The 15,422-nt window shown below is 39.0% G+C and overlaps 1 protein-coding gene across 1 annotated transcript; it reads right to left on the bottom strand.

Annotated features, from left to right (window-relative positions):
* Positions 1 to 3,403: 3,403 nt before the first annotated feature.
* Positions 3,404 to 11,996, bottom strand: LOC118776174 (solute carrier family 2, facilitated glucose transporter member 11-like). Its single transcript, XM_036526285.1, has 12 exons — positions 11,973 to 11,996; positions 11,638 to 11,736; positions 10,720 to 10,880; positions 9,884 to 10,008; positions 9,641 to 9,770; positions 8,803 to 8,951; positions 7,533 to 7,720; positions 6,809 to 6,919; positions 6,463 to 6,564; positions 6,302 to 6,377; positions 5,840 to 5,967; positions 3,404 to 3,598 (listed from the first exon to the last, which is right to left on the bottom strand). The coding sequence occupies exons 1-12, from the start codon at positions 11,994 to 11,996 to the stop codon at positions 3,404 to 3,406; spliced, it is 1,488 nt and encodes a 495-aa protein (XP_036382178.1).
* Between the last annotated feature and the right edge of the window lie 3,426 nt (positions 11,997 to 15,422).

Here is a 15,422-nt window from a genome sequence, read left to right as displayed (position 1 = left end):
ATAGAGCCCCCTGTAGTTGAAGCTATGGAACACAGAAAGACCCATGGCCCTTTGTCATTTGCATCCACCTTTATGATATTAAAGGAAGTGTTCTTCAGATGGCTAGCTGAAAAGAGCAGCTACGTGTTCTAGCCAAGAATGTTTTCATCTATCCACCAAGAAATTCACTACTTACACAGTGGTGGATTGCTCATTGAAAAGTGTCCCTGGGGTCAATTACAAACTCTCAGTAAGCTCATTCAGTAGTAAGTAGTAGGACAGATGTCATAAATTGCAACTCTGTTCTAATCTAGCACATGCTTTCAATCAAGTTGAGGTGCTTCAGTTCTAGTCAGTGGTTTCTCAGCTTGCTGAACTCACTAAGTATGTGAGCTGCAAATGAACATCATCTAAGGGTAGAAAAACTCATTGGAAGATGTCAGAGAATTGAGCCCAAAGTCCCTTAATGCAATTACTCGTCTTGTTGAACTTCAATATCAATTTCAAACTTTTGCAGTTATTTTGTGCTTTCCAGGACAACACCACAGGTAAGCAACAATTTCTTTATTACAATTTTCAGCTCATTATGTATAAATAGCAATAAACAATATAAGACACATATGGACTAACAGCAAACCTGGCAAACTGCAATGAAATATACCCTGACTAAGACCCACCATTGCTGAATGTGGATATAAATGTCCGTGCATGCACAGAGAACAAGAAAAACAGAGTTTGTTTTTTAGGCGGAGCTAGTTTAGTCACCCTTGCACACTATACCTAGAAGCCAGGGGTCATCTGTGTCTTGTCGGTAGCTTCAGGGAGTACATCCCAATGTTACTGTTACAGATGTGTCCTTTTATCTCTTCCTAGTGTCTCTTGCATGATTCCTCGGTGTCCACCATTGAGGAGACCAGGAAGAGATGAGAGGGGAAAAAGGAGGTAGCTAGCACTTTGAGGGAAATTGAACTACCTCGTTCAGTTGAACTTTCACAATTCTGTGTGATGTTTAACAGGAACCCCTTCCCTCTACAATGCAGATGTTTGTTTTTAGCGTGGATAGGTTAATTTGACTATATTGCTAGTTACATCCCTGAAACAGAATTTTGTGTTCAATTTATAGAGTTTTTCAGGAAGACATCAAATATTACATCAGCTCATTATGAAATATTCAGAGGTAAAAATTACGTGTGTGATTGTTGTACACATATAATTTTTATTGTGATTTGTCATTTCTTAAAACTGTACTTTGTAGTGTTTTATAGTTCTGTAGTTTTTCATTGTCACAATAATGGAGATAATGTGTTTTACTCTCATGTAGAATCATGTGCATGTCCTTGTTTTGTACAACATTTCATGCTGTTTTGTTAACTGCACTTTACACTTGCCTTTTTAGAAGTTGCATAAGACCATCTACTTAATGGCAAAATGTAAATGTCATTGTACTCTGGCTGCTTATATGTTGCATATATGTTTGTATTGTTGTAGAGACTCTTTACGATTGCAACAATAAAAATGTATGGAATGTGGCATGAGTATAAGGGTTTATATTGTAAATCCTTGAAAAACTGCACATGAGGATACATCGATGCATCTTCTATTGGAGGACCAAGGAAATGTCTTGCTTCCTTGTTTCCTTGTAGGAATCAAGGAAATGATGCAAAAATCCACTGGCCTATTTCCTTCCTAGATTTAAAATATGAAGGTTTTGTCCGTGACATCAAAGCGAAAGTAAGTATTATTGTTCATTGGCATTTAATGCAGAGGAGCCAAAGGCAGTTTTTCTCATTACCCAAACCTTTTCACAACAAACTCAGGCACTACCCAGAACTCAACTATTTCATAGTTTTCATTTGCCTTTGACTGATGTTAATTAATGTTATCTAACTCTCACAACTCAAGCCAACACTTGACACACGCCAGAGAGAGTTGTTTATACCAAAGCAATACTTAATCATTCACTAGCTGACATAATTTAGAATATCCTAATTTTGTTACAAAATGGTAGTTATATACCTACGACCCAATGTCAGCAGAAGGGCATGATCTTCTGGGTCCTAAGGTCAATCTTGTTACACAGGTATCGGTAAATGAGTGTTGTTTTGAGTACTGAATGCCAGAATGTGTGGTCAGTTTTCAGGTCCTGCACATCCAAGACAAGTATCACATTTCCCATCATTCCTTGTATTGCAGGTAAATTTATTTCCATTTTTTATTTACAAACTAACTGTATTGAAACATACATATATATATATAGTAAAGTAAAACACATGTACTCTATATAATAAACCATTTATTTATCTCAGTGGTTAAGGTGCTTACCTTGAGCGCAGGCTGAGCTGTACAACCCAGGTTGAATCCCATGTGTATCATCAGCTGGTGATGACTGGAACTGGTTTCTTTCCGTCAAGGATAGCGGAGGGGATGGCAGCAGGGGTTTCTTGCCTTACCTCTCCCAGAAACCCTTAGATTCATTAGGCAGCTGAGAACTGCTGGTGGGTTGAGCATATTTCATACACAGTATACAGTTAGGGATTCCACAATAGGGCTACAGCGGGAAAAAGCATATAAAATATCTCATTTTCACAGACAAAATTTGAAATTTCCCAAACATCAACCTTTTTTAATTGTCATCCCAAACTAAGATTTGGAAGGAGAATTTTCAGGCAATTCCTTTTCAGTTACCCAAACCTATACAAACCGTTTATGTCCACAACTATAACAGATACAGCTTACCACTTTCTTTCTGAATCAGCTGTTCATTGCTTTACTCCCCCATTCTATCTTCCACTTTCTTTGCCTGCTTTATGATGTCCAAATGGGAGTGCAGCAACCTCAGCCCGTGGCCAAGTGCAATCCCTTCGTCGGACCCCAAGACAAATAACGGTATAACCACCTCAAATGCAACCTTCTTGCTTTGATTATGTGGATTATGTGGATTATTCATATCCACAGAGTGTCCTACTAGTATTGAAGTACTGGTGTTCAAAATTAATTTCAAAAGATTGTCAAAAGAAAGTCTAAAGAATGAAAATAAACAATGTTTTGATATATTGTTTTGTGCATTTCAGAGTTGTAGCATGAACTCTTGGAACTCACTGCAAAATTCAGTGAATGTTACTGTTAGGGGAATTAACCTGACCCTGTTAACTGATGTAGTTATCCACCCAGCCAACAGTCAACACATGTAAAACTTAAAAGCAAATGTTTATTTTCCAGCAACTCATAAAAATAGTTAAAAATTGCACACATTCACAGCTGATGGAAGGTCCAGGTATAGATAATGCAGAATAAAATTACTCCAAAGCTTTCACATTTTAGAAGAAACTAACATGGAAATACATACTCTGTTATCATGGTGATGTGTTAACTGAATGACATCTTATATTGAAAACTTCAAGTGCATGTATAAATAATATTTTTCTCATAGTTTTGTTGCAAGGACAAAATTTTTGGTCTTAATATTGGATTCCCTGTCCTTGAAATTGAGTTTGTTGAAGTCCTCCATGATCTCCACCATGGTCTTGTCCTTGGTCTCAGGAATGAAGCAGAGCATGAAGGTGCCACTAATGATGCAGTAGGTCACAAAGATCAGGAAACATGACTCTCCCAAGCCATCCTGCAGACACACACAACAGGGAACATATCAGGATCCGCTTCAGGAGGATTGTTTTCTTAAATGACTTTATAGTTCCTTTTTTTGAATACCAGACAAAAACATATACTATACATGTGATATGGCATCTCTGGTGTGAGTCTGTTCAAGTAGTCTTTGGATTGTATGTTGTATAACTGGGATTTCACTCAGGTCCATTCTGTTTGGATGACCTTTTTTCATTAGCATGAGTTTCACACTGGGGTTTCAGTCAGATGTACCATCTGCTGCTCCTTTTTTCACAACTGTTCCACAAAAAGTCACATGTAAAATGAAAACGTGTTAAGGAAAGCATACCTTTGAACCTAAAAAACACAGCCAGGGCATGCCTATGTATGGCTGTATAGCCATAAAGCCAAAGGTACCTGGATCAAGTCAAGCTTTGAACCATGTCTGTACAGTGTGTAATTTTAAAATTATTATTTAACTGAAGTAACAAACAGGTGGAAATGCATTGTGTAATGTATAGTGTTCTGTTTAACCCCTGAGCTCATGCATAGGCGTCACAAAATTTGTAAAACCCAACAAATGAACTCAGGCAGCCTTATACAGCAATGGTAAGAATGCAAGAAAAATTATTGACATTTTGGTATATTGCTATATATTTCTGATTTGCATGAATGTATCTTATTGTTAATGAAAACTTGTGAATACATATCATGTTAAGAACATGGGTGTTACAAACATTTTTTATCTTACTTTGGGATTAGTTATTTTTCTCAACATGTTGACATGTCGATTATAGATCCAGTCTACCACTGCAAACAACCCATGTAATCTATTTGCTACACTTCCACTCCATTCAATCCACCACTATAGCAGCTGCCGATGTTGCTTCCATCTTCGGATCCAAAGTTACTGACATCTCTAACTCGCTGCCATCACGCTCTGTTCACAAGGCTTCTCCGTCTGCTGCCAACCTTGCCAGCCTCTCAACATTTTCTGCGTTATCATTGAGTTAATTTCCTAGAACTCTCAACATGCAAATGGCCAGCTACCTGCCCAATAGATCCTATCCCTTCTCCCTTACTGCAGTCATTAGCCCCTGCACTTCTGCCATATATCTCCTTGATGATCAGTTCCTCCCTAATTCCTCCCTGTGTCTCACCCTTTCATACAAAGCCAACCATGGACCCCCACAGTCCTCAACTACCAACAGATAGCTCTCCTCCAATTCCTGTCTAAAACCCTTGCATGGGTTATGTCCAACCGACAGACTACTTGACTCCAAACCCAACCTTAATCATGGCTTGAAGGCTTGCCATTCAACTGAGACGGTTCTTCTCTCAGTAACAGGAGTGCTAAACTGTCTCCTTGTCTTCTGTTCTAATCCTTCTTGATCTCTCTGTGCTGTTTTATACAGTGGCCCACCAGGTCCTATTAGGAATCCTGACAGATCTAGACATCTCAATCAGTGCCCAGAAATGGTTCTCTTCCTACCCCACTGAACAAACTCCCCTACCAAGTATCATGATGTAGTTCTATCTTAACATCCCACAACCTTTCCACAAGAGTCAGCCAGGGATGTGCTCCTGAATGCCTCCTGTTCCCTCGGTACAGAATATTTCTCAGCTCGCTAATATCCTGTCATGGATTCTCAGTTGGCACCTCAAAGTTAGTCTTGCCAAAACAAGACAACACTCTCTCCATCGCCCCTAATACCATAATGGTGATTGCATATAAGGCTGCTGAGAATCTTTGTGTAGTTTTGGATAAAAATCTGTCCTTATCATAAATATAGTATCAATTAACTGGAGCTGTCAATTCTTTACAGTATCTGCAAAATCTATGCACTCCTCACTACATATGTTGCCCAGCTCAATGACCAGGCACTTGTACTGTTCTGACTGGACTACTGCAACTCTCATTGCCAGTCTCCCTAAGCGTGCCATCAGACATGCTCATGCAGAATGCTACTGCTCATCTTGTCTATACAAGTAATATCCTCAGGTCACACCTTTCCTCATCTACTTTCACTTGTTACCAGTTGTTGCCAGAATAAATACAATCTAAATACAATCTCTTGTCCAAGCCTATGGGACAGCAAGAGGAACTGTACCCTCTACCATACACTCCTGCTACACCACTACACTCTGCAGCCTCTGGTTGCCTTGTCATCCCTGAAAGGGTTCATCTTCTCACACGTCTATTCTCAACTCTGGCCCCCCAGTGGTGGAATGAGCTCCCCATGATATGCACACTCACCACTACAAAAGGGAAGAACATTCCAATGAAGAACAGGCTAACCCAGCCGACGGTGCCACTGATGACGTATGCAGAGGGTCGCCATGCTTGCAGGAAGAGGTCAGCAGGAAGGGTCATAGACACACCAGCTGAAATTATCAACAGGCCAAGGAAATGGCAAACGGGATTCTTAATTATCTATGCTCCACATTCCATTTATTTCATGGTTCTTCAAAGTTAATATTAAATTAAACGTCACTTTCTGTTCTACCCTGATGTTGATTTGGTTCTTCTAAAAAGACTTTCATTCTATTTGTTCAACAGGGAAGTTGTGTAACCTACACTGTTATTTTCAAGTAAGCTTGCAGTGTAAGTGGTAAAACTAAAATATATTAATGACAACAGGATTTCGGCATCTCCAGAGGTTACTGTATTAATATCCATATTGCCAGTTAGTCATGTTAGTCATAGAGGAATCCTTACCTGGTCCAACTCCATAAATACAGATGACAAAGAAAATGAGACTTATATTAAGGTATGGGACCCAGAGGTAATAATCCTACAAAGAAAGGAGAAATTTGTATGATTTGGTGTGTGAGGACATGTAGAGTAGCAGAGAAAATTCTCAAGTTATAAAGTGTTACCTTGAAATACAATGAAATTGTCAGAACCGACATTATAATCCCCATTAGGATGTAGCCAATACCCATCAGCTTCTTCCTGCCTGCACGGTCTATCAACAGTGACTGAAACAATAAAGGAGCAAACAATATGTGGAAGCACAAGATGAGAAAATACTGTGTTACTGTTATTATCCTTCTTTGATAATGTATGGTACTTTTAAAACTCATTTTTTAGTTCTTCTGCAGCACAGCAGATTTTAATGGAACAATACAAAGAAACTGCCTTGCTACACAAATTCAATAACAAATTTGGTACACTTTGGCAGTCTTATTAAATAATATAAAGTTGGCCTGTGGTAATACTCACACACAGACTGATGGCAAGGAATTCAGTGGCACCAAGCCCAATGGTAAGGTAGTGCATCTGATCCTTTGGTACCCCAGCTTGACAGAAAATATCAAATGCGTAGAAGTAGAGCTGCTCGTGGAGAATAACACAAAGAAAAAAGGGAAAAAAAGTCTAGGAATCAGTGCTCTATGACATATCTTGTCCCCTTTTATGTTATGATGCCTGTCAAGAGAAATACTGCAATATTGCATGAATATTTTTGATTGTGACACTGGTTCTTGTAAATGCTGATAATCTGTTATAAGTAAGGAAATTCATTTAGGTGCTCATGCATAATCGCCTTGACCCCACTAAAACATGCATTTTTTGTTCAACCTGAATGCCACTTGACATGGAAAAAAAGAAAGATTTTACTGCTGCCTATTTTAGTCTTACAACAGAGGTGAGTCCTGCCAAAGAGATTAAGCTGTAATTTTGGACATGCTATAATCTACACTTAATGCTTTGAAGTGTAAAGACCATCAGCCCCATCAGTCCTCAGCTCAACTCAGCTTACGCTTTTTCATTTTGCATATGCCACAATGTAGGCCTATTATGTGTCCCGTGAATAGAAAAAGTGTATTAAAACTGTTTAAAAATCAGATGTGCCAATTTACAGTATAGACTGCTTGTACGTATTGCTTTTTTGCACCAAAGTTTGTCATGTCCCCAGTTCCAGTCTCCTGGAAGAGGTTCCACTTACCGCTGTGCTGCCACAAAGCTGCACCCCAGCACAGGGGATCACCAGGGCAAGCAGCTGCCAGCGCACTGAGCGAGAGCGCAGGACATCACAAACTGTCTTGGCCTTCTGTCCATGCGTTGCGTCGCGCTCCTTGCTCATGTCTTCCAGCTCCATTTTCATGTCATCTTCGCCCCAGAGCCACCTTAAAGCTGAACACACATATATACATGTTTACAAACACAGGCATATGAAATGGGACACATGCCTTGCTTAATAAGCAGCAAACTGCACCAATAAGATAGATGGACTGATGAAAATCTTATTTGGGCACAAATACAGTCTTAACCAAGATTATGACCCGTATGCTCTCCGCTCATCATGTTGAGCTGATTCAAAACTACCTTGAATACAGCCCCAAGCCCAACCCATCTTTGACCCTGTTGTTCACATATTTTACAGCTGTAGAGCGTGCGTGGGACAACAAAACAGTTACTATAGAGATCCTTAAATTAATAATGGAGGTGACACAGCACCCTCTGATGCATTTACATTTACATTACATTTAGTTCATTTGGCAGACGCTTTTATCCAAAGCAACTTACAAGTGAGGAACAGCAAGCAAGCTACTGTATTGAGACCTTGGAGTAAGCTTTAAGTGCAACCTAAACAACTAAACTCAGCTAGATGAGTCAAGGAAAGTAGAAAACAGAGGTAAACGAGGTGAAAACACAAGGATAGACAGGCAGAGGAGACAAACAAGTAGTGACAAGAGAAAGAAGTGCGAGGCAGAAAGTGCGCGGGGATGGAATTGTGTTAGAGTAGTTAGAAGTTGCTAGGAGAGGAGGTGCTTTCGGAAGTGTTGGGTCTTCAAGAGGCTCTTGAAGATAGAGAGGGATACAGCTGCAGAAAAAAGCAAAGAACACTTTTGGGAGGCTGTACTTAAAGAAAATGTGCACATTTCAAATCTAATACCTACTTAAAAATCAAACATTTTAAACAGACATTTCAATGGTACTGGGCAGTTCCCTATACATGTAAATGTCAGATCCCCTCCAGGTCTCTGTGCCCGAGTTCACCCCTCAGTCGAATACCTGGGGTTACTGATGTTGAATAGGGAGAATAGTATGACCCATGAAAAAGAGAAACTGTGAATTACTCATGACCCATTGTAAGGAGGTTGTAATACCCCTGACTTTTTTTTAAAAAAAAAGAAAATGCCTATTACATTGATCCAAGCATTTGACATCATACATCTGGGAGTTTTTTCCTCCACTCTGTGGGATGCATGCACCTTTCTTGCAGCCTTCCTCGTCTCCCTTGTCGATGTAGAGGTAGCGTGGTGCCTCCGGGAAACAGAGGAGTGTCAGAAACTGCAGTAAGGCTGGGATGCCACTCACGGCCAGGAGGTAGGGCCACATGTCATCTGTGCCCATTAGCTCCCTGTGGAACATTGCATTACAGCTCATTAACAGACACTCTTATCAAGAGCAACTTACCACAGTGCTGGACAAAAGGAGAAGGCACAGATAAGTCCTGGGTATCAGCTTCTCCTTGTGCCCTTAATACATATATTTAATTTTTTAAACTTTAGAAATTTTCCTCTAAATCTAGTCTTTAGTTTAAATAAAGGCTTAGATGTATATGAAATAAATGGCAAAACTATCAGAATAGTATTGAAAGTATGTTCATGCTGGTAAGTACAGAGGTAGAGGAAATCAAAACAAGCACATTAAATATATCTAGCATTCAAAAGTTTTGTTTATGATGAATCATCAGGTGAGACATTCTGCCTCTTGTGCTTCAGATCCTGGTTTTGAGAAATTAACACCAGGCAAGTAAAGAAAAACTAACATGACAACTGGTATGTTATACAGGTAATGTCAACAGAACAACTTCAGAGGGCAGATCTGAAAAGTCCAAAGCAATAGTAGGAGGCACATTTCAGACACTTCCTCCATTTCTATAATAAGTGAAATATTTCAATGTTTTCAGACTGGTATAGGGATGGTAAACAAGCATGCAAACGTTAACTCTTGGTCTTCAGAGTCATAGATTCATTGAAAAGTGATCATAACAGATCTGCAGTTATTGAAAGCTATAGCTGAAAGTTGATCAAAGACATACTGTACCTAATTCCAACTATTGCACCAACAAGTTTCCCAAAGGCACTGAAGATGGAGCTGGTAAGAGTCAAGAATCCACGCATTTTCTTTGGAGAGCTCTCTCCTAGATACATTAGGTGCACACTGAGGCCAAGGCCTAGAACAAACAGTCAGTCATCAGCGTTTGGGTGAAATGCTACTTTAACCTATTAATTGAATGTCATGTTGTATGATGAAATGCAAAAACTAGAAATACAAAAAGACACACACCCACATTGTAGCCATAAAGGAGTCTGCCCAGCAGAATCATCTCAAAGGACTTAGCCACTCGACTTAGGGTCATCAGTAAAGCAGCAACAATTGCCACAATGTTATTGATCAGTAAGGCTTTCTTCCTGCAAAATCACAACACTGAAAATAAGAATTTGTATAAAACTAACACAGAGTAACAGTGTAATATATCCATACTACCTTGGTGTTTTTTACGCAATTAAAAACAGCATAAATACATATTGTACAGCTTTAACATACTGTAACAGCTTTAAGCTTTGTGTAAACTTCATATTCTGTATATTCCCCTCAGGGTAAAAAATGACCCACCCTTGCCACATCCCTATGATAATTGAAGCCTCTTAATTGAAACTCATCAACAACTTAGTGAATAACTGTTTTCCTACTTCACAGTGTGGAGAGACTGTATTTATTCAGTGTACACCACTTTTTTTACTACAAAACACACATAATAATAGATTTTTTTTGCTTTAATTGATGTGTTTATTATTATTATTATTATTATTATTATTATTATCCCTTGTGTACTGAAAAAAGACCCAAAGACAATCTTTGTACCCTGTACCCTGGTGGTGTACAGCTTTTATAAAAATATAAAAAGTTTCAATGCTTCACTTTTTTCTAATGGCAGGATCACTCCAGGAAATTAATTGAATTTCATGCTGAAAAAAGTACATTTATGGGGTTTTCTCTGATGTTAAACTTATTTTTGACCCCTAAAACAGCACAAGGATTAAGATACTGATATTTACATAACCATCCATATTATTAGCAGTCGAACTGACACCATTGTCATTTTCTATGTCATAGTATACCTGCCATAGACTACTGGGAGGGTCCCGCTATGTATAGCACCCAGCCAGCCCCCGATGCTGAACACCGACACGATGAAAGACCAGATCAGCATTTTGGTAGACTCCTCTACTGGGACCTCATACCTCCCCAGCCAAGTCTGGTTCACAAAACTCTGTATATGCTGGAGAGAGAGAGTAAATTGCTTTTATTATATGACTGACTACAAACCATAGAATTGATTTAACACGTTGGTCAAGGTCTGTTTTTACTATAAAAGAAACAAAGACATTGTTGGCACACAAAGCACTAGTCTTGAAAATATGCTAATAGACTTCACCATATTCTGGTAATTGCAGACATGAGGCAAAATGTTATTGCCAAGCATATGGCATACAGTAATATAATGTCTGCCATTGAAAAGCAGAAGTGTGGCTAACAAAACTGCATTTCTGGAAACTTTGTGATGCTTATCTTGGCTCGCAGACTCAGACAAAATAAACTGTTATGTTTGTCTGAATCTTTTTTAAATACCTGCTATAATAATAACAGGTCTTGGGTTAAAAACTGACCTTGATTTTTCTTTCTTGAGACAGACCTCACTGTCATAGTCCAAATCAATATGGCCTTTTTGAGTTTTGACAGCAGAGCACAATTCTGATTATCAAGGAGATGTTCTACATTACATTCTGTAATAATAACTACATTATGTAATTACTTCAAAGTACAACTCAGTCAACTCTGTTTAACAGTCTGTGGACCTTAAGCACTGCAGGCCTCTGAAAAATCAATAATTTCCCTTGGTTATACTCTTAATCCATGGAGTAAACTCATTAGGCATCTCCTAGTGCAGTGTTATTGCCAGTGACCACACTCCAGGGAGGCTGAGTTGGCAACAGCAATGAATTCTCACAGTCAGTGATGATATTTAGGCTGCTTACTTCTGCAGGGGAGGCCAAGATTGAAACTTGAATGCCATATTGAAATGATCCCCCTATTCCTAGCACCAATGTCAAAACATAAAGCCTCCAGTAATTCATCTGGAACAAACAAAAACAGAAACAAGATGTCACTACTGTCAGAGAACACACATTTCAGCAATTTTTCAACTGGCCCAAGCACAATCCAGGAAAGTAGAGCGTTTTAAATACATGAAGGAAAGTAATACAGAAAATAGAATTAGAATAGGGCTAAGTGAATATCTGTTGAGCACATGTGCAGACATCACCATTCCTCCTCTAACAAAGAATTTTCTCCGGGATGAATGAAATCTTACCAGTTCCTTCAATGTGTCCTTCATTCTGTGTTTTGACCCTTTTGTTGATGTTGCTGGAGATTAAATGAATACAGGTCCTCACTAGAACCTCTGGGGGGATGCTTCTTGTGACTGTGATGAAGGAATATATACCCACTCATTTTCTGCCCTGTTAGATATCCGTGTAGGGCACAAGTTGACAATTAATATGTAATGGACATTAACATGGGCAATGTCCACTGAGAAAGACAGAAGAAGCAGGATTAAACCTGATTCTCCAAACTGGATTGTGTCTGCTAAAGCTTCACAGCGGACCCCCCCCCCCCCCCCCCAGCCTCAGTTCTCTGTTGTTGGACATGCTGTGAGCTGATACCATAAAGGACACACTGTCAAATATTTATGCAAACTGTCACATGTGTCTGTTTTCCTTCATACTTTGGCAGGTGAAAGGGGAAGAAAGGAGAGGTAAAATACAGAAATAATTTACTAACAGCATTCATAGCTTTTTCACATGGGCTACACTGAATGTAAACAAGAGCCACATTATTAACATAACCTGTGATCCTGAAACACAGACTGGTGCAAATCCAAATCCAGCCAAATTTAAACTGAAATTCTAGCACTAACATAAGATATTTTGAGAAAACACTGTTGGGAAAGGTGTTTCATATTATACTGGAACCATTTATTGGTGAAAGTAAACTGTATGAATGCTGAAAAAGTAATGCTGGAACAGGTTCTGAAATACAGCTATAGGACTACTATAATACCTTGTGTTTAAAGGGATCATGGTCTATTTGCAATGCTGTCCTTTAAAACATTTCTACAGCATGTATTTATTCAAACAATTTGGCCCTGAAATACATTAATATCAAAGTTATGCAAGGTTAAATTTAACAAGAACAAGAATGGTTCCTGGAGTCAAACATAAGGATGAAGGAAGAGTTTTAACATCACAACCTTCCTTAATGTTCTGAACTGGCGTCACCTTGGGAGATCAAAAACGTCTTCAGGAATAGGACACACATTATGTTTGCTGGGTGCTCAGATTGCATGCGTCACTAAACAAACTATTACAAGCGTGGTTGCCAAGTACCCTGGATCTATGTGTGATGTATTATGTGTCCCCTGTTGCCAGAGTCTCTGCCTTGCTGCTGCATTGCCAAGGCTGAATGAGAGTTGACAGCATGACTGCAATCAGCTTGTGCAGGACATCACCTTTTAAAAGGTGATTGTCTGTGGAAGGGAATTCCCCCTTCAACATCCCATCAGCTCCCACCGTAGTCTTTGTTTCCTTAATGTTGTTTTATGTTTTCCCTGTTTTGTCTTTTTATGTGGCAAACAGATGAACAGATTTCATTTTTCATATTTTCTTGTTTTGTAATTGTATAAAATTTGGCTTAATTGTTGTGGTGAAATGTACATGATCAATTATGAACACCTGGATTATATATAAACTTGCAGATTTTAGCCAACATTGGAAGTTTAGCCAGGTGGTCAGTTGATTCCTGTAAGCTGACGTGCTCTGTCATCCCTGCCCTTCAAACTGCTGCATCACAGTGGTGTATAGAGTTACGTAATTTTTGCTGATTTTGTTATCAGTTCCAAGAAATGTGCCACTTTAAGTGACAAATTGGTTATCTCCCAGAAAAACATAAACAAATCTAGTTATACAATAAATCCAAACCCAAAGGATCATACAAATCCAAACATTGTAACCACTGTAGTAAAGAGGTCAAGTCAACAGAAAGTCTTTTTTGGATTCTAGCTCTGACAAGGCTTATCAAACATTTTATCAGCTGTAAAATGACTTTTGTCATTTACAGACTGGAATGCTGGTCTTTTACACAAGATAAACGGATGCCTGCAAGGTAGATTGGCAGAGCACATGTATTCCATAAGGGTGGGCAAGGTTGATTACCCTATGGCCAAGTCTTTTTTATAATGAAAACTCATCTACCTTCCAAGCTATGGCCATAAATCACATCATTTCATCTATTAGGAAGGGTAATAGGAAACAAAAAGTGAACCAACTGGAGACTTATTGGATCTATCTTGGAAATATAAAGGCTTCCAGAGTTGAATGAGGAGCAGGATACTCCTTTTTTCTGAATTCTACTAAGGATGTTTTTAAAGAATCTATGGCGCCATCTAGTGGATTTTTGAAGAGTTATTTTTGGGTAACCGACTGACTGTCTCGCATCGGTCATTGGTCACATATTACATTTCTGATTGGGGTCCCCCTCCCCCATGATCAAAGTTATGTGTCACACTCATTTGGCACTATTGTTGTTATTTTTGGTGTATCAGATTTATTGTTGTCTGATTTTGTAGATTGTACCATGCTTGATGGTTTTCCTACACATTGGGTTTGGTATTTCAATGATTGCCACCTAGTGCACCTACAATTGCCATTTATATTGTTTGTAGTGTACCAGCTCCCAGATGAAGGCTCTTTGTCACTGAAAAAACACGCAGGAGAACACCCAAATATGATTTTTACTGTTTCTAGAACCAGCCATGGAATTAAGGCTTTTTAGTTTTGCATTGAAGAGTGCCTTGGGTTTTCTTCAGCTTTTCATAATCTTTGCAGCTGTTGTATATGTAACTGCCAGCAGCTGGGAACACTTACCAGAAGTTGGTCCACAGGCTGGTATGAGGTGAACCTGCATTTCGTTCCATGGTTAAGACAGCAAGTGCCAATTAGGTGACAGCTCAGGGAAGGTGCAGCTGAGGATGGTGCAGCTGTTACAACTACTGTAGTACAAGCTATTTGGCAATGCTTTTAACATGGGAACTTATACTGTATCAAGATTTACTTTTAAAACATTTAGGTATGCTGTATGATGTGGTTCACTACTCTAAAAGATTTGTTTATTTGATTTACGAGTCAGGCTCCAACTGCCTGTAACTCTGACTTTGTGGTTTATCTAGTCAAGTGTCTGTGTGGCTTGATTTATTTTGAAGAAACTGCCAGACAAATTATCACAAACATCTGCGCATAAGAATGTCATTAGACCAGCAGATTTCTCAACACATGGTGGCAACTAGTTTGTTGAGCATTTTGCTCACAATGTGGGTGTGTCTCATTATTTTCCAAGACATGGCTAATCTGACTCGACACCGATTTCTGTCTTCTCTATGAAACCTTTCCATGCAGGAAAGGGTCAAATAAGGTAAGCACTGGAGTGGTTATTGTGTGTAACAACCTTGTTGACCAGACAGGCAGAGTGCAGTGTAAAAAAGCTAAATCCTTGGGTTTTCCTTGGGTTTGCAGGGTTATAAAATTGAGGAATACAGGTTATGAATTTCACTTCATGTGATAACACTGCATAACTAGTCAATTAAGTTGAATTCTCACTTTTTTAATGTTATTCTCTGAGGTCTGAGCACAGGCACACACTCCATTAGTTAATGAACCTTTGATAGTAAACACAACCTGTGTGAAAAAACCAATTTGGCAACCTTAAT

This window comes from Megalops cyprinoides, chromosome 4 (assembly GCF_013368585.1).
Source record: "Megalops cyprinoides isolate fMegCyp1 chromosome 4, fMegCyp1.pri, whole genome shotgun sequence".
In the NCBI taxonomy this organism is placed as follows: domain Eukaryota; kingdom Metazoa; phylum Chordata; class Actinopteri; order Elopiformes; family Megalopidae; genus Megalops; species Megalops cyprinoides.
The sequence above is the reverse complement of the archived record's forward strand: the minus strand, read 5'-3'. Positions and strand labels throughout refer to the sequence as shown.